This window comes from Lissotriton vulgaris, chromosome 9 (genome assembly GCF_964263255.1).
Source record: "Lissotriton vulgaris chromosome 9, aLisVul1.2, whole genome shotgun sequence".
NCBI classification, from domain to species: domain Eukaryota; kingdom Metazoa; phylum Chordata; class Amphibia; order Caudata; family Salamandridae; genus Lissotriton; species Lissotriton vulgaris.
In genome coordinates, this window is record NC_141697.1 from 501,087,342 (window position 1) to 501,107,808 (window position 20,467).

A 20,467-nucleotide genomic window follows, 5' to 3' on the forward strand; every position below is an offset into this window, starting at 1 on the left:
CGCACAGCGCGTAAAGGGTTAATAATTACAAATATTTGTAATTCTATTATAATTCTGTTGGGTAAAATGCTAAATAAATTAAATGTAATGCTATATATATTAATATTTCGATTTATGTACCTTTTTTGATGATATTCTATCCACAATACTTTCGACACAATGTAAACTTGATTTTTGTTGACGATATGTTTGACATGATATTTTTTTGTAACAATATTGTGGTAAACTATAACCTACATATGGTATACACATTGGGCCTTAATTACAAATGTTTGCAACCAAATTTACCTTGTGTAAATCTCGCCCTAGTGGTGGAGGATGGGCGTTTGTTTCAAGGCATGATTTGCCTTGGAGGTTCGGGCTTGCCCAACAACATGTACATTTTCGGGAATTTCCAAACTCCTCTCTGTCCTCTATTCACCCTGGAAATGGATGGAGCTTTACTCCACCGAAGGACTGGAGTAACTCTCCTTCAAGGATGGAAAAAGGAATGGATTATTGACAGATTTTGCAGAATGTAGAAGAAGGGCTTTCCCTATGGGAATTTTTGTTGCATTTTAACAGGTGGCTCTATTTTCCCTGTACAGACATCTCTATTATGGAGAACTCCACACAGTGAAATAGCAGCCAGTGTGACATGTCACGGGTCATCACCAGTAGTATGCCTGGAAACTAGTGCTTGGCGCAGCTTTCCAAGTGTACTACCAGAAATGTTGGTGAAGAGGGTATAAATAGAAAAGAATGCTTAGGTGGAGACTTAAATCCTCGTCTTCACTTTTCCATGTATTTTTCTGAACCTGATCTTATATATTTTCTGTCTCTAATTTGTTAATGGGCACCTCAGCTTGGTGACAGAAGACAGAGTGACAGAGCCTCCCCACACCCTACCCTTTGCTGACATAGATGCAGTTGGAACCCCAAATCAAGCTGTTACCTGTGCAGAGAAGGCATTGAAGATAGAGAACCAGAGTGCGATCAGCTGGTAGGAGAAGGTCTTGTAGAAGTAATAGCTTAAGAACTTGCACATGCGGTAGGAGGACCATCGGCCGTGGACAAACAGGAGACGCTGCAGGAAACGGAACTGCGCCAGGGCATAGTCACTGGCAATAACAGCCTGTAGGCCTTCCTGGCCGCTGATGCCTACACCAATGTGCGCAGCTGCAAGACAATAGAAATGGGATATAATATTAAGTGAGGCCTCGTTTCCAAATAGGGATTCCGGCTCTTTTTTTTGGAGCAAGAAAGCGGGCAAACTTTCCATATCTTAAGCAGAAATTAGGCAATCTAATTTCAAGGAGACCTTCTTCCCATGTTTTCCCTTTCAACAGGCACCTACCATCCATAACAACGGATGCTATTAAGGGTGTACCTCAATGAGCAAATGAGGTCATGACTTGACCTAGATCTCCTTCTTTATTTACAGGTTTGGATCATTTAGACTTACCCAGGGGATGCCTTCTGTGTTACTCTTTTCTGAGTACTGCAAGGTGTTTGTAAAGTGTGACACTGGTGTCTCTATTGTGTCAGTAATACAATAGCCTTCTTGTGAGTGCTACAGTGCTTGTCTCATTTGTATAAAGTGGTGTCCTACTGTAAGTAAGAGCCACAGTTGTCATCTAATATTATTACAAGCAAGGGCTGCAGTTCTTGTCTCCTATGAGAATGTGATAACCAGATGCATGTCAGGTCTGAGTGTTGGCCTCTCACATGAATGTCATAGCCGCTGAAGGTAAGGTTGGTCAATGCCTCCTCTATGTGTTGGGATAGCTAGCTTTAGGTGAAGGATGCAGTGATTGCATGGTGTTTAGAATGTGACAGCCGGCTGCAGGTAAGCGCTGAAGTGATTTTCTCCACTGAGCAATGTGAGGACTGTACTTGAGATCTGTGTTGGTTATCCCATTCTTTTTTCATATTCATACATTTGTTTGAGGAAAAACTGAACATTATTCATCATATGGTAAACCATGCTACCATCTCAACAATAAACATTGCAACCAAGTGGTGTCAACACATCGTGGGGCTAACCAGAGCCGGTAGGATTCCCCAGGCCTGCATCATGTGCCAAACCCTCTCCTCTATATTAGGCCATACCTCTGGGTCAGAGGATTCTCAATTCATCCATAACAGTGCCTCTTCTTCTTGGCCTATGGCACTCAAATCGCCATGTCTAGCCGCAAGATAGTTCTCCACCAAGGCTCTTTCTAATCTGTCCTACCATCTCTTTTCTGGGAGTCCTTGTGTGTTTGTCACAGCCACCGCAATCTCATTGTGACCTATGGCCTTACCATTTTTGTCTAATGTCCAAAGTACCGCTACTCCACTCCCCTTCCAATGCCCCTTCCCCCAGACGCTAGTAGTACAGGTTCTGTCTAGTTCTGAACCATGTCCCATGCACTGATAGGATTTGGAGCAGTGGGTCAAGGAGGAATCACAGGTCTTTTATGAAACAACTCCATGCCTTATGAAATTTGTCTGAATTGTCATTAGGACTAGCAATGGCCTGTTCTATGGTGGCCACCTTATTCATTTCCTTAAGCCAGGAATCTTGAGATGGACAAGCATCTGTTCTCCATATTTTTAAGACGCTGACCTTGGCTTTAGCCAGTGCTATTGCTATCCATCTGTTCTGTTGGTTGGTTATAATGAGATAGGGGCCAAAATTGGGAAGGGTGATAGTGGATGGACGTGGATGCCCTTCTAGTTCCAAGGTGACTCCCAAGATATTTCCTGTTTGAGTCGAGAAGACTTTATCCTGGCAAACTCTCATAACAAATAAACAATGTTTTCCTCCTGAGACCCACATTAACAGCAGTGTGCCTTAAGGTGTATTGTGGACATCTGTAACGTTTTTGGAGAGCAGTCCCATCCATAAGGAACTACTACCATGCAAGTTTTTCACACAACAGTTATAGATTTTCCTTTCAGTCAGACCCCCCCAGAGGTAGATAATTTCTTTAATGAACACGATTTTAATGGAGTATAAAATTGTAGACCCAACAAGAATAGTTAAGTACCCTAAGAATGCATGATATAAGACTCTCCAATGAATTTTTAAATAAAAAACTCAACTGTTAGCATTTTATAGCATCCCTAGACTAAATGGTTTAAGAGGCTGTCTCATCTTTACACGGGGAGTAGAGTTTATTAGAAAATGGCGTTTTAAGAAAATGGGAAGAGAATGGATATTCACAAGTTAGGGATTTTGCCAATTGCAACTCCTGGAAGACATGGCCAGAGATAGACTTCGGGCTCCTACACTCTAAAAACATGCTTAAATGGTCATTTATTATTATAAGGCACTTTTTGGAAAATGTTGATACCAGGAGTATAACATCAAGTATAGGCATAAGTGAAGCTTTTGAAACCCCGATACAACGGTCAGTTAGCGCATGGGAGAAAATCATTGACGATAATAAATCCCTCCCCATTTATGAAAAAATTCGAGACAGATGGTGGAAAAAAGAAGAGCCACAGCTTCCAAAAATAACCTGGATTAGAATCAACAAACTAAATGTATTTATTTATTTTGAAAGTTTTATATAGGCGAACATGACCACCGAGGGTATCAGAGCGCTTTACAGATTATGCAATACGATGGTTATAAGCAAACAAACAAAATCAGCAGGGCAGCAAAATCAGAGTCTAATTGACAAACATTATCTTAAGGGATCAAAAAACACAACAGAATCGTCAGCTCGACAAGGTCCAAATCTAGAAATGTCCAAGAAAATTGTGAACCAAGTGGCTGGGCCAGAGTCAGCGGGAATGGACCTAAAAACAAATAAAGGAGCCATGCTAAAGAAGAAATTGTTTCAACAGGAGTCCTTTAACTTCTTTTTGGAAGAAGAGAGTGAAGCGAGTTCCAGATCCTCGGCACCATCCTTGAGAAGGTTCGGTTGTTGGTTTTTTTTTCTTTAATTTTTGTGGTTTTAGCGAAAGGGTGTTGGCACTTCTGGAGGCTCTAGAACCCCAGGAGAGCTCCAGTTTCTGAGTGAGATACAGCGGGATCTTGTAGTGGATGGCCTTGTGAGCCATGCATGCAATTTTTAACTGTATCCGACCTTCAAATGGAAGCCAATTCAGGTCCCGCAAGTCCAGAGAGATGTTGTGGTATGTTTTGGTGCCAGTTAAGAGTCTAGCAGTGTGATTGAGGGAAGCCCTAAGAGAAGCTGTCCTTACTCTAGGCAGGCCGCAAAAGTGTTGCACTACCAAAGTGCAGCTTTGAGATCACTAATGCTTGTACTGCCACCTTTAAGTTATAAGCAGGAAGAAAGGGTTTGAGTTTCCTGAGTAGGCTGGGTTGGAAGTTTGCTCCTTTGGTGAGGGGACTGATGTGCTCATGCATTTTCAGGTTTTTGGCCAGAATGATACCCAGAGAATATGTCGAGTACACAAGGTATGGTCTACAGTTAAGAGCAGTGAGCTGGTTCAGCCATTGCACCATAACAGGAGATTGGTTGTGGAGTGAGATCAATAAGAATTCCATTTTAAGAGCATTTAACTTCAGGTGATTACTTGTCAACTAGCTTTGTGTTTCAAGCAGGACTGAGTTGAGGAACAGAATGTTTTCGGGGGAGGCGATCTTCAAGTATAGTTGGGTATCATCTGCATACATCTGATAATAAATGCTGGATGATTTTAGAATTTTGGTCAGAGGCTTCATGAACAGGTTAAAGAGGGTGGGGGACAGTGCTGAACCTTGGGAAACCCCCAAGATGACCGGTGCAGGATGAGACAAGGAGTGGTTTACCTTGAAGCTTTGGGATCTCTTGTGAAGGAACGAAGAGAACCCAGACAGTCCCATCCTATGTTCCAGGAGGTCAATTAAGTGATTGTGTTTGACAGTATCAAATGCTGATGAGAGGTCAAGAAGGATCAATAGACATGCTTCATTGTGATCCAGCATTCTAAGCGCATCATCCACGATATGTGTTGGCGCCGACTCTATACTATGACCTAGGCGGAAACCAGATTGGCATTGTTCCAGGAGCTGGAAGTGGTCGATGTGATGACAGAGTTGGGTGAGCACACAGTTCTCCTGGAGTTTTGCTAAGGTGGGAATGTTAGTGATTGGGCAAAAGTTAGGAAGGTCCGTGGGATCCGTAATAGCACTTTGCATAAGAGAAGCATTGAAGATCGTCGTCCTGAGTGTTAGTAAGGAGGATCTCACTTCTGGGAACAAGTTTGATGGCAAAGGGTCTTTGTAGTGATTGGAAGGTTTCAACGTCAACAGCATTTTGCGTATAGAGGGTTCATCCAAGATGCATTGTTTTTGGGGAGGAAGGGCAGTGAAGGGTCAGTGCTAGTCAACTCTGAAGGGCATAGGGTGTTCAGAGGACCACTCGGGAGGATAGAACGGGCCAAGCTTAATTCCATCTCAACCTTGGAAGACTTATCAGTGAAGAAAACAGCAAATTCTTCGCAGTTGGGGAGTGCCCCTTGACCTGGAGACGAGAGGTTAGGATGATTGTTAGCTAGGGACTTGATGAGTTCGAACAGTTTTTTTGGACAATTTTTTGCTTGATCCAGTTAAGTTCTGAAGAAGGTGGCCTTCGAGCATCTGATGCGTTTATTGTATGTGCTTCGCAAGGATCTGAGGTGACAAAGATGTTCAAGGAAGGGATACGATCGCCATTTCCTTTCTGCAAGTCTTACATTTCTTTTTTCAGCATTAAGACTATCATTGAACCATGGTTTGGAGCATTTAGAGGACACTCGTTTAACCTGAAGTGGTGCTTCTGAGTCAAGTACATTAAGCATTGTTCAAAGGGGGTGGCAAGATGCTATCACAGAGCGCCAACAAGTCTTGCGCGTTGATGTTCCGTAAACATCTTTTCAACTTTTTTGTGTTCTTAGGTTGGGATCTGCTTGCTCTTAATGATTTAAAGACAAGGAAGGTGATGCAGTAGTGGTATGTCCAGTCACATGGAAGGATCGCCCCCAAGAAGAGAGAATTGGGCTTACCAATGACCAGATTTAGCGTGGTTCATTTTTTATGCGTAGGGCTGTCGCATAATTGGGTACGGTTAAGGTCAAGTAGGAAGGATTTGAGGCTGTTGACAAACATATCGCTAATATCATTCCAATGGAGGTTGAAGTCTCCCAGGAAGATCTGAGTGCCCTGGAAATCTGTGTTAGATGAAATAATATCCATGATATGTTCTGTGAAGGGAAGGTTGTTGCTAGGGGGGTAGTATCACGTATGTAGATTGCATATGTTCTTTTTCCCCCATCACTTTTCTTTTTAAATACATTTTTTATTAATCCACAGTATCACAAAGACAAACAAATCTTCACAAAATACAAGACCCCAAAAAAGAAATTGGATAAAAGAAAACCCTTAATACAGTTATCTTACAAAACTCAAATTCACAAATTCATATGGTCAAACAGTGCCCCCCAAGCTTAAAGGCTAATTTTCCGTTTCCTAGGGCCTTTAGCCAAATACAGACTAAACTCTAAACTAAATATACTATAAATCCGGGCTCGCCACATTTCAAAAGCTGGAGCTTCGGGCTGCAACCACGAGGCAGCCACACAGAGGCAAGCCACAGCCGTGGCCATAAAAAGCAAATAACGATGCTTATACATAGTTCTACCTCGCTCTACATCTTCACCCCTCCCTAGTAACATCATAGAGGCTGAGATTTTAATAATCACACTAGTATCACTCCCTCCTCCTGATCTACCTGCACCAAATCATCTTGAATACACAAATTGCTTGTTGAAACCCATGGCTTCTGCTCCGTATATAAATCTGTACAGAACTTATGAAAAATCGTAAGAATCTGTCGAGGATCATGAGTCGTAAGTCCTAAAGCGTTTTTAAGACCCGCAATTCTGTGGGAGGCCTCCTTCGAACGTAGCCTTAACGCTAAACATCGACCTACCGCCTCACCATACTCATGACATTCCTTTTTATAGATTAAATATTTCCAAGCGTTTTCCTTGTTCAATAAAAGATTAATATTTGCCCGACATCTAGCCGCGTTAGTTTGAAGATCGGCAATATCATCATGCTGCGATATCCCTGGAACAAGTTTTTCTTCCACCATTCTCAATTTAGAATATAATTCCTGTAGTTCCAATTTTGCTTCCTTTTGATACTACAACCCAAAACTCAATACTTCCCCTCTAAAGCAAGCTTTAAACGTGTCCCACAGAACCTCTACTGATACAGAGTGCCTATTATTATAAAAAAATCTTTAATCCATATCTGCATGTGCTCTCTAAAAACACTATCAATCAAAAGCTTCCTATCAAATGAGAACGTTTTTGGAAATCTAACTACAGGAAGTGAGGGGATTTCTATGACTATTGGTGCATGATCAGAGGTAACCCTGGGGAATATATGCATCTGTGCACCAGTAAGTAATGCAGAAGATATAAAAAAATTATCAAAACGTACTAACTTCTGATGGGAATAAACCGTAAACCCAGGTGCGGGTGCTCGGAGAGAGTACCAAGCATCCACTAACCCATAATCCTTTATTAATTGTGCAGTGACTTAAAAACCCTGAGTTTCCTCCCCTTGTACCCTTGTACCCCACCCTGTAATTCTTTATTAATCAAATTTATATTAAAATCTCTACATAATCCAAGAGGAGTTGGCCACAGTGCAATTTCTAATTTCAATTCTTCCAGAGCTATAACTTCATCAAGGCTAGAGCCATAGACAGTACATAATGTATATTTTACACTCCCTAAGCAGCATTCCACAATTGCCCACCGTCCCAATTTATCTACTAACAGTCGACCCGAGGTCCGGGTGGCTGATTTAGCAAGTATTACGACCCCCGCGTCATTGAGGCTTGTTGTGAGGCAGCCAAGAGCACGAACTCCAGATCTAACAAGATTTTACGTTTCCCCCAAGGTATATGTGTTTCTTGAATACAAACAGATCAGGCTGAATCACACAGAGTTCAGCAGCAACTCTTTGCCTCTTATTATAGTTGTTAAGACGCATACATTTAAAGAACAAATTCTAACTCCCATTCTATCCATTAGAAAAAAAAGAGTGAGCAAGCCCTTGAAAGATACATCAAGTCCTCAAAAATCAACCATTGTTTTACAATACTGTGGATAATTTTCCCGGTTTTACCCCTGCTAACCCCCCTACACCTCCCCACCCAACACCTTTGCCTACCCAAACCCCACGCAACGCACCCACCGCACCCAGTGACAGCTACCCTCCCCCCCTCAACAAGGCTTTAACCCCTTCCACGCTGATGACGAGCTGGGTTCGTCATGGCGTAGCCTCCTCGCACGCTGATGACGAGCCCAGCTCGTCACGTAACATGCGATTTAAAAAATCTCAGCGCAGCAGCGGAATTCCGCTAGCGCGCATGAGGTTAAGACCCCCATCACTTCAATGCATAGATATTCACAAGACTGCAGGAGGTCGCTATGAATGATTTTCACTGTTAGATTACTACCATGTAAGCATGCAATGCTTCCCCCCTGACCACTAGTTCTATCCAACCTAATGATATCAAAATTGAGAGGCATTAAAAGGTCCAGGCTAGAAGGAGCTGAGTCATTTAGCCAAGTTTCCGTTAGTATTAAAAGGTCCAGATCTTGGACAAGGATGAGATCAGCAATAACAGCAGAGTGTTTAATAGCCGATGGCAGTTTAGGAGTGCACATTTGAGATTAACGGGGATGTCCGTTGATAGGGGTAGTGTGGCGGTGACTGTCTTGAGGTTGTTCAAATTTAAAGTTCTTGTATTTGGTTTAGGTTCCCTGAAAGGATCAGCGGGTATTGATTCAATTGGATGCGAGTTAGATGGGGTGGAAGGAAGTGGCAGATCATAAGACAGAAGGAGAGATTAAATATCACTCTCAGACAGGGAGGATCTACATCTGGGGGGATGAGAGGGGTTATTGGGGTGTGAAGCGGAGGCCCAACTATGGGGTGTGTGGGAGGAGTGGGATGTGGTTCGCCTAGGATGGGGGGGAGAAAGGCGCCTAGGATAGGGGAGGAAAGGTGCCAGGTACAACCGCAGTCAGGGAGCGAGCGTAGATGGAGATTGGTCAAATGGGAGCAGCTTAATCTGGAATTAGCTGAGAGATCCTCAGTGATGTGAGGTAGGCTACGAATATCAGCCTTTAAGTTGTTGAATGCAGAGTGCAATCGCATTCAGTCGGTCTTCCAATGAGGTGTGTGAAAGGGGATGCAAGGCAAGGTCCCGGGGACCCTGCGGCTGAGGATAGCTAGTGGGGAAAAGGACAAGAGGGGCAGGTGGCGAGTTAGTGAGCCCCAGGGCAAGGGATTCTTGGAAATGGAACTGCAGGCTTGGAGGTGAAGGTGAAGAGGTGGTAGATAAAGATTGAACAGTATGGGGGACCCTCACATTTTCTACATCCAGTGCGGAATAATTGTTATTCTGTGGAGAGGTAGCTAGAGGGGGGCCCTTCGGGACAAATATCAGGTTGGCCACTGGTGATGAAGAGGCTGGAGATAGAATTTTCACAGTAATAAAAAGGCGCTAATTTTAAACGTATGCAATACTATACAAAATGGCTAATTTATAGGACACCTTTCTTTTTGCATAAAATGTATCCACAGATTGAAGATAGGTGTTTTTTCTTCGCTAAAGAGGGAGGTGGTGGCACCTGGTCACATATTGTTTGGGATTGTCCTAAAATTGGCAATCTCTGTGAAGAAATCAAATATTATCTTAGAGCCACCATAGATTTTTCTATTTCCATTGATATATATATTGCAGTATTGGGTTGCTCGTCTAATAAGACGTTAAGCAATACACAAGAAGAATGCCTATACATATCGATATTAGTAGCAAGATCCTTAATCCTCCAGAACTGGCACAGCAATAAGATACCTCCCTTTCAAGCGTGGAGAGCAAAACTCAGTAAAGTCAAAGAATGCGAGAGAAGATACACATTAAGATCAGGGACATCTAGGAAGTTCGAGAAACGTTGGAACTCCATAGGTAATTAGTCTGGGTTCTAGGGAGAAAGACTGTTAGTAGACGGTATAAAATTGGGTAGGGGGTTTGGGATTTTAAGCAGAATAGCTAAACCCTTTAAAGATTTATGTATTGTCAGGTTAAACTATGGGACAAATGCTATTCTGCACTAAGCACTTATGCACTTTAATATTTGTATTGTTTATTTCTCTTTGATTTAGGCAATTTATCACTCTTTATGGATTTTTTCCGCTAAGAATCATAGCAATTGAATTCTTTTTCAATGTTTGTTTATTATGATGTTGGTAATTGTAAGATATTTTGAGTACCTATACTCTAAATGCTTTGCACTATGCACTTCACCCTGTAGCACTGTACTGTATTTTACATTAAACTCTCAATAAAATAAAAAATAAAATGGTTAATTTGTATTTAATATTATTTTTGTAATTGATAATTGCGTTAATAGTGTAATTAATGTTTTAATTCAATTTGATGTGTGGGTTGTTGGATTTATAAGGCTAAAGGGTGGGAAGTTATTTTTGTTAATGATTTAATAATTAATTGTTAATTACTATTAATGATTTTTTTAATAATTATTTATGTTAATTGTGTAAATATTTTTTTTCGGTGTGGGTTGTGGAGTTTATAAGGGTACACAATGGGAAGTAAATAGTTAGAAGTAATTAATATTAATAATGATTATTTAATTTATAATGGTGTTAATTCTGTAATTAAATGTTCTTCTACAACATTTTAGGTGTGTGCTTGGGTTTTGTTGGGGTATATGGTAGGAAATGATTTACATTTAAATTAGGTTAGAATTCATTTTGGAATTGATAATGAGTCTTAAAATTACAATGTATTATGATAAATATGTAATACATTTTGTAGTATATTTTAGGAGTGTGGTGCATATTTTTGGGGGGGTATATTGTGGAAAGTAAATTATGGGCCTCATTTTGATGTCGGTTGGAAAGCAATCCAACCGACTCCTTGTCAGGTTCTGACCGACTCGGGTTTGGCAAGTCCGACCGGCTGATAACGATGCTTCTGAACACCGTTCGAAACGTCTCCCATTGTCTTCAAAGGGAGCCTGTGTTTCGACCGACAACAGAGGCTCCCATTGAAAAGGGGTGCTCGTGGAAAACCTTGCATCCTGTCACAGGCACCCAATGCCTGACACACTGTGCATGGTTGGAAAGGATGGTCCCTTGGGTACCCCAACTGGAGGCCTCAGGGTAAAGGGGCGCCTGCTACGGGCTCCCAAAGTCAATTTTTGACAGCTGTTTCGGGTCGGACAGAATCTGACATCGTTATCACTCGGTTGGAAATGTGGTCCATAGAGCTGTACGATTTGGCTCTGACCGACTCGGAGTCTCCAAATGCTGGTCAGAACTGATTTGGGATGTCCGAACGGTTTCCTTTCTAACCAAATACATTGTAATCTGTTGGTTTGAAATGTTTGAGAGTCAGCTTGAAACATACGTTCTGACACTGTTTCGGAGAATCTGACTGCCGCTTGGGGCCTTTGCGACTGATTGTAAACGGCCCCTAAATGTTATTAAATCATAATTAATTTGTATTGATTGATAATTAGTTTGTTGGTAAATATTTATGTTAATAGTGTAAATAATTAGCTTTTTAAAGTTCAATTTTAGGTGTTGCTTGTAAGTTTTGTAGGGGTATATGGTGGGTGGTAACAAATAAAAGTTATGTAATAAATTATTTTTTTTGATAATAAATCATTATTAAATAATTTTTTTGTATATGAAAATTATGTTTGGTTTTACATTTTAATATTGTTTGTAATTATTTATGATATGTATTCAACATTATCATATGTATTTATTTTAAATAAGTTTTGATAAGAAATATATTGTTTTTTTATTATTTATATCTTAATTTTTGTATTTTTGAAAAAAAATTATTTTAATGCTGCAGAGAATTTGTTTGTTTCAAATGTAGTTCTGACTGCAGTGGGAATATTCAAATGTTTCCTTCCGCAATCCAACACTTTCCGCCCTGTTGCACTGACTGGAGTGGGAATAGTACATTTTACCCCTCAGCTATCCAACACTGTCCATACTGTTGCACTTAATGGAGTGGTAATTAAAAATGTTTCCCTTCCGCAATCAAACACTTGCCCTACTGTTGCACTTATTGGAGTGGGAATCGTAACTGTTACCCCTTCGCAACCCAACAATTCTCCTACTGCTGTACTTGCTAGTGTGGGAATAGTACATTTTACCTCTTCGTTAGCTAACACTTTTCCTACTGTTATTTTGAATAGAGTTGGAAAAGTAAATGTTACCCCTCCACAATCAAAGACTTTTCATACTGTTGCACAGACTTGAGTAGGAATAGTAAATGTTACCCCTCCAAAATCTAACACTTTCCATACTGTTGCATTGGCTGGAGTGGGAATAGTAAATGTTACCCCTCCGCTATCCAAAACTTTCCCTGCAATTGCATTTATTGGAGGGGGAATAGTAAATTTTACCCCTCCCCTATCTAACACTTTCTCTACTGTTGCACTCGTTGGAGTGGGAATAGTACGTTTTACCCCTCCACAATCCAACACTTTCCCTACTATTGTATTGACTGGAATGAGAATAGTAAATGTTACCCAACAGCAATCCAACACTTTCCCTACTGTTGCACTCATTGGAGTGGGAATAGTAAATTTTACTTCTCCGCAATCCAACTCTTTCCTACTGTACTACTGAGTGGAGTGGGAATTGTACATTTTACCCCCCCCCCAACATCCAACACTTTCTCTACTACTGTAATTGCTAGCGTGGGAATAGTAAATTTCACCCCTCCGTTAGTCAACACTTTTCCTACTGTTATTTTGAATGGAGTGGAAAAGTAAATGTTACCCCTCCATAATCCAACACTTTCCATACTGTTGCACTGACTGGAGTGGGAATAGTAAAATTTACTCCTCCAAAATCCAACACTTTCCCTACTGTTGCATTGGCTGGAGTGGGAATAGTAAATTTTACCCCTCCATTAATTTCACCCATAGCGCAGAGGTAGAAGCATAACATGTTTTGTAAATTATTATTGTGACCTGGCCTCTTTTCTGTGATGTGCGTCTATGAGTCTACTGACTCATTCATCTGAAAGTTTCACTGCTCTCGATGATCCCAAAATCCTAGCGCTAAGATTCAAAGCACTGAGCATATGGGTGTGCTCATATACAGTACACATGTGCCTGAAAGAGCCAGAGCGATACAGCCATGTGATCTCCATGTTGGAAGCCCTGGCCAGGGCGAGTACACAAGATGGAGGGGAAATTGCTTTCCTCAGATGGCAGAAGGGTATTGTTGACATTCCCAAAATGTGAGGGGGAAAATCAGAGAATGAAAGGGGAAAGAAGAGACAGTCCTTCCCTTAGAATTTGTTTAGGTTCTTTTTGACCCAGAGGGCTATTAAGTATTCTTTTTGCAATTGCAATTTGGTGAATGGCAGAGGATGAAGAGGTAAGACTGAAGTATCTGCTGTCAGGGATGAAGGGTTACTTTGAAGGGGTGCAGATCATCGTCTCTTCCTCATTTTTGTCAGCTATAGACAGGGTGCATATTGCTCACATTTCTTCTGTATTTCTGTGGTGACTGGTCTTCCTGGAGACTGCTCTGCTGTGAACAGCATCACTCAAGTTAAAGGCCACGCCAGGAAGATGGTTGGCCTGGACAAAAGAAAGAGAAACCAACTGAAACTGGTTTGATGAAGGCAGCTTTAGAATTCACATTCTCTGATGGCAAAACCCACATCAAAATGTGAGTTGCTGACCCATTTGTGTTGCAAGTTCTCTTCAACCAAGAGGATACTCAGCAGAGTACTCAAATGACAACTGTGCATTCCAGCAGGGGCAAACAAACACTCCAGCAGCCCCCGCAGTGAGGGGGGCCCAGTCTTCAGTACATGAAGGGGACACCCCCAAGCTCATCGGTAGAGAGCTGTGAGAGGCTTGCTCTAAAGCAGCTGCAGTGTGCAGCCTGCTCTGAGCTCCTCACACTGACCCAGGACTGAAGAGAAACAAAGTAACAAGTTACATTGTTTCTCTTCAGTCAGAGACAGGCCCGGAAAAGGGAAGGGAGTGGGGGCCCTCAGAGAGAGCACTCCCCACAGGGCACTCTGAGAAGGGACGAGGCAGTCTGGATGTTTGACAGCACAAGATGGTACAAACATTTTCACAAACCTGGGTTACCATTCCTGTTTTTATTGGCACATCCATCCTCCATTCTTTTTCCCTTCCTCTCACAGGATTTCACACTTGCAATCAATCAATCAATCAATCAATCAATCAATCAATCAATCAAGGCATTTATAGAGCGCCCTACTCACCCGGAGGGTCTCAAGGCGCTTGGGGGGCGGGGGGGGGCGCTACTGCTCGAACAGCCAGGTCTTGAGCTTCTTCCTGAAGGAGAGGTGGTCTTGGGTCAGGCGAAGGTCGGTCGGGAGGGTGTTCCAGGTCTTGGCGGCCAGGTAGGAGAAGGACCTTCCTCCTGTTGTCGCTCTTCGGATGCGGGGGACGGCGGCGAGGGCGTGGTTGGTCGATCGGAGGTGGAGTTTGGGAGCGTAGAAGTTGAGGCGGTTGTTGAGGTAGCTCGGGCCTTGGCAGTGTAGGGCTTTGTGTGCGTGGGTGAGGAGACGGAAGGTGATTCTCTTGTTGACGGGGAGCCAGTGCAGGTCTCTCAGATGTCCAGAGATGTGGCTGCGCCGGGGGATGTCGAGGATGAGTTTGGCTGAGGCGTTCTGGATCCGCTGGAGTCTCTTCTGAGGCTTGGCGGTGGTTCCGGCCTAGAGGGCGTTGCCGTAGTCCAGTCGGCTGGTGACGAGGGCCTGGGTGACCGTCTTCCTGGTCTCGGTGGGGATCCACCGGAAGATCTTCCGTAGCATGCGCAGGATGTTGAAACAGGACGTGGAGACGGCGTTGACTTGTCTGGTCATGGAGAGGGAGGAGTCCAGGATGAAGCCCAGGTTGCGTGCGTGGTCTGTCGGTTTGGGTGCGGTGCCCAGGGCGGGGGGCCACTAAGCATGGGCGGAAAATCCGTTACGCTCGCTGATTTTGCGGATTTTCGGTAAATTCGCAATCCGCGAGATCCGCGAATTTCCCGCAAAATCCGCAAATTCGCTCGCAGCGGATTTTTTGCTGCGTGCGGTGTAAGTTCGCAATTGCGAACTTACACAAAACCCTTGCGAACTGGCAGAAATCCTTGCGAACTGGCAGAAATCCTTGCGAACACAAAAAAAAGCATTCAGCAGGTTCAAAAGTTCAAACTCATCATTAGTACCCATTCCCTGGAGTGCTTCCTGACAAGGGCCCCTCCAGAGTTCAGTTGCTAGTTGCAACAATTATATGACCCTACTCTGACCCTCACAGCAGGCTCATAGAATAGCTACAAGTAGGCCACAAAAGTCCTGGAAAAAAAAATTGCACTCCAACAGAAAGCAAATTACAGATAAGGAAGCAGGTGCCAGACTGGAATTTTAAAACAGTGACACATTAATAAATCAACCCCAAATTAATTCATGTCAGTTGAAGCAGGCAGGTGTGCTTGCTTTTCCCCCCCATAATCTATAGTGATGATGAACCAGAGGGTGGCATTGATGCACCAGAGGATGGCATGGGTAAAACAGAGGGTGGCAGGGGTGAAACAGAGGGTTCTGGGAACCTGTGATGATGAACCAGACGTAGAAACAACATAATCGTGACCGTTGCGAGCCGACATGTAAGTTCGCAATTGCGAACTTACACAAAACCCTCGCGAACTGGCAGAAATCCTTGCGAACTGGCAGAAATCCTTGCAAACACAAAAAAAGCATTCAGCAGGTTCAAAAGTTCAAACTCATCATTAGTAACCATTCCCTGTAGTGCTTCCTGACAAGGGCCCCTCCAGAGTTCAGTTGCTAGTTGCAACAATTATATGACCCTGCTCTGACCCTCACAGCAGGCTCATAGAATAGCTACAAGTAGGCCACAAACGTCCTGGAAAAAAAAATTGCACTGAAACAGAAAGCAAATTACAGATAAGGAAGCAGGTGCCAGACTGAAATTTTAAAACAGTGACACATTAATAAATCAACCCCAAATTAATTCATGTCAGTTGAAGCAGGCAGGTGTGCTTGCTTCCCCCCCCCCCCATAATCTACAGTGATGATGAACCAGAGGGTGGCATTGATGCACCAGAGGATGGCATGGGTAAAACAGAGGGTGGCAGGGGTGAAACAGAGGGTTCTGGGAACCTGTGATGATGAACCAGACGTAGAAACAACATAATCGTGACCGTTGCGAGCCGACATGTAAGTTCGCAATTGCGAACTTACACAAAACCCTCGCGAACTGGCAGAAATCCTTGCGAACTGGCAGAAATCCTTGCGAACACAAAAAAAATCCGCAAATTCGCGAGAATTCGCGGATTTTGCGGATTGCGAGTTCGCAAATTCGCAAAATTCGCGAACGCCAGATTCGCAAAATTCGCCCATGCTTAGGGGCCACCAGAGTCATCCCAGGCGGAGGGCGAGGAGCCCAGGATGAGGACTTCCGTCTTGTCTGAGTTCAGCTTCAGGCGGCTGGTCGTCATCCACTCGGCTACGTCTTTCATCCCTTCGTGGAGGTTGGTTCTGGCGGCGGCGGGGTCGTTGGTCAGGGAGAGGATCAGCTGGGTGTCGTCGGCGTAGGAGATGATGTTGAGGTTGTGTTGGCGTGCGATGGCCGCAAGGGGGCTCATGTAGACGTTGAAGAGGGTGGGGCTGAGTGAGGAGCCCTGAGGAACGCCGCAGATGACTTCCGTGGCTGCAGATCTGAACGGTGGAAGGCGTACTCTCTGTGTCCTTCCAGCGAGGAAGGAGATGATCCACTCCAGGGCCTTTTCCTGGATTCCGATGTTGCTGAGGCGCTGCACTAGGGTGCGGTGGCAAACAGTGTCGAACGCCGCGGAGAGGTCTAGGAGGATGAGGGCCGCTGTTTCACCGTTGTCCAGCAGGGCTTGGATGTCATCGGTGGCAGCGATGAGGGCGGTCTCGGTGCTGTGGTTGGCTCGGAAGCCAGACTGTGAGGGGTCGAGGGATCCATTCGTCTCGAGGAAGGCAGCCAGCTGCTTGTTGACGGTCTTCTCGATGACTTTGGCTGGAAACGGGAGGAGCTAGATGGGGCGGTAATTCTTGAGTTCGGTGGGGTCCGCTGTTGGTTTCTTTAGTAGAGCGCTGAGTTCGGCGTGCTTCCAGCTCTCAGGGAAGGTGGCGGTGTCAAAGGAGGTGTTGATGATGTCCCTCAGGTGGGGTGCGATGACAGCGTCGGCCTTGTTGAAGATGTGGTGAGGGCAGGGGTCGGTCGGAGATCCGGAGTGGATAGAGTTCATCGTGCAGATGGTGTCTTCTGTGTTGATCTGGGTCCAGGCGCTGAGGGTGGTGGTAGGGGGCGTTGGTGCGGTCGTGGGGAGCGTTGTTTGTGGGCTGAAGCTGTTGTGTATGTCAGCGATCTTGTTGTGGAAGTAGGAGGCGAGGGAGTTGCAGAGGTCTTGCGACAGGGTGATGTCGTTGATTCCGGCGTTGGGGTTGGAGAGCTCTTTCACGATGTTGAAGAGTTCCTTGCAGTTGTGTGCGTTGTTGTCCAGTCGGTCCTTGAATGCTGTTTTCTTGGTGGCGCGGATCAGTTGATGGTGCTTCCGGGTGGCGAGCTTGAGGGTGGTCATGTTGTCCGGTGTTGGCTCCCTTCTCCAGGCTTTCTCAAGGGCTCGGCAGTTCTTCTTGGAGCTCTTGAATTCGTCGGTGAACCAAGGGGCCTTCTTGCTGCCGGGTCTGCTAGGCGGGGTCCTCAGTGGGGCAAGGTTGTCTGCGCAGTTGCGGATCCACTTCGTGAGGTTGTCGGCGGCCTGGCTGGGGTTTGCTGAGCTGGCGGGAGGGTGCTGGCTCAGGGAAGCGGCGAGCTGGTCTGCTGTGATCTTGTTCCAGTTTCTTCGAGCAACCTGTTGCTGGTGGTGGTGGATCGTGGATCTTCTGATGGTGAAGTGGACGCAGCTGTGGTCCGTCCAGTGGAGTCCGGTGGCGTGGCTGAAGACGATGTCCTTGCTGGATGAGAAAACAGCGTCGAGTGTGTGTCCGGCGAGGTGGGTGGGGGTGGTCACCAGCTGCTTGAGTCCGAGGATGGCGAGGTTGTCAAGCAGGGTGCTGGTGTTGCGGTCGTTGTTGTTCTCCAGGTGGAAGTTGATGTCCCCCAGGAGGATGAAGTCAGCGGAGGGGAGGGCGTGCGGGCTGATAAAGTTGGCGATGTCTTCGCTGAATTGTGTGCGTGGTCCCGGGGGTCGGTAGATGAGGGTGCCTCTGAGGGTGGTTTTGGGGTCCGTGTGGATCTGGAAGTGCAGGTGTTCGGCGGTTGTCAGGGTGTCGTCGGTGTTGGTCGTGATGCGGATGGTGTCTCTGTAGATGATGGCGATGCCTCCTTCAGTCTCGTTGCCGCGGTCTCTTCGGGTGATCTTGTAGACCTCTGGGATGGCGATGTCGGGCGCTGAGGAGTCGTTCATCCAGGTTTCCGTGAGGAAGGCGACGTCAGGAGCTGTGGTGTCGAGGAGGTTCCAGAGTCCGATGGCGTGTCTGTGGACGGAGCGGGTGTTGAGTAGGATGCACTTGAGGTGGTTGCTGCTGGTGTTCGGCTTGGTGGGTGCTGGTGCGGGGCAGGTCTGGATGCAGGTGAACTTGCAGGCGTGGCAGCTGAAGGGTCCGTGGGTTCGTCTCGGGGTGGCTCGGTAGCATCCCGGGATTCGGCCGGTGTTGAGTGCGTTGAAGGTGGCGGCGTCGTACGTCCGGCGGGTGGGCTGGGGTCTGCGGGGGCCAGGGGTACTTGCTGCTGTTCTACATTGATTTGTATATCAATCTGGACAGTAATTGTAGGGAATACAGAGACCCTTCGCTGCGGTTTGCCAAAGAAATGTGTTGTGTTTTTTATTTATTCATTATCCACACAACTGATAGCAAAGGGACAAAAGGCACGTATACTCTGTTAATACCCTTTAAATTATTGTGACTTTTGTTCTGCTTGCATGTTGACATTTGCCCCATGTAAGGTGAAATAATTAAAAACCATAAGCAAATATATTTACATGGCGTTTGTGCTAGCAAAAAGAAGGATGGCCATGGCATGGAAAGCTTCAGAAGCCCTCTCCACAGATGTACTGCTCATGGATGTAAAGAAATGGGCGAACGCTGAACATTATACACTATTTAAAATACTGAAAGGGGTGGAGACACTGCCTGAGACACTCTCCTACAAGTAAAAACTGATGAATGCCTGCTTGAAAGTTCGGTAAATTTGAGAATGCTGTTGAATTCTTCTGAAGAGGACAATACAATAGCTATTGGGAAAACATAATACACAACAGATTGGAACCCAGCCTGACAACCATATAAAGACACAGAAACGCCGAGGGGACACAGAAACGCCGAGGGCTTACCGGCGTCTTCCCACGTTTGCAGTCAAGTGTTGCTGTAGCCGCCTTCTGTTTCAAGCAACAGCTAGCCGCACCCGCTGCGCGGGTGCCGCGTCGCAGTGTGGCAGAGCAAGGCTGTTGGGAGCACGTTTGCTCACAGCCCCTGGGAAGGACATCAGGGAGCAGGGTCGCGCTCTTCTCACCAGCGCCGCCGGTGCCGCTGCAGGGACTCAACTAACCAGGAGTCCCTGCGCCACGGCACACCTGCAGACCGATTGCCCCTCCCACCAATCGCTCAGAGGGAGAAAAGGAAGCTGATTTCCCTTTTCCAGCGGGACACAGAAACGCCGAGGGCTTACCGGCGTCTTCCCACGTTTGCAGTCAAGTGTTGCTGTAGCCGCCTTCTGTTTCAAGCAACAGCTAGCCGCACCCACTGCGCGGGTGCCGCGTCGCAGTGTGGCAGAGCAAGGCTGTTGGGAGCACGTTTGCTCACAGCCCCTGGGAAGGACATCAGGGAGCAGGGTCGCGCTCTTCTCACCAGCGCCGCCGGTGCCGCTGCAGGGACTCAACTAACCAGGAGTCCCTGCGCCACGGCACACCTGCAGACCGATTGCCCCTCCCACCAATCGCTCAGAGGGAGAAAAGGAAGCTGATTTCCCTTTTCCAGCGGGACACAGAAACGCCGAGGGCTTACCGGCGTCTTCCCACGTTTACAGTCAAGTGTTGCTGTAGCCGCCTTCTGTTTCAAGCAACAGCTAGCCGCACCCGCTGCGCGGGTCCCGCGTCGCAGTGTGGCAGAGCAAGGCTGTTGGGAGCACGTTTGCTCACAGCCCCTGGGAAGGACATCAGGGAGCAGGGTCGCGCTCTTCTCACCAGCGCCGCCGGTGCCGCTGCAGGGACTCAACTAACCAGGAGTCCCTGCGCCACGGCACACCTGCAGACCGATTGCCCCTCCCACCAATCGCTCAGAGGGAGAAAAGGAAGCTGATTTCCCTTTTCCAGCGGGACACAGAAACGCCGAGGGCTTACCGGCGTCTTCCCACGTTTGCAGTCAAGTGTTGCTGTAGCTGCCTTCTGTTTCAAGCAACAGCTAGCCGCACCCGC

The 20,467-nt window shown here is 45.7% G+C and overlaps 1 protein-coding gene across 1 annotated transcript in view; it reads right to left on the reverse strand.

The window, feature by feature from the left end:
* The window catches only part of LOC147690325 (phospholipid-transporting ATPase IK-like), a 1,699,388-nt gene that overhangs the window by 180,425 nt on the left and 1,498,496 nt on the right, over nucleotides 1–20,467 (reverse strand). Inside the window, exon 22 of the mRNA XM_086937963.1 lies at nucleotides 935–1,158. Coding sequence (XP_086794089.1) covers nucleotides 935–1,158 — 224 coding nt within the window. The remainder of the gene's footprint in view (nucleotides 1–934; nucleotides 1,159–20,467) is intronic.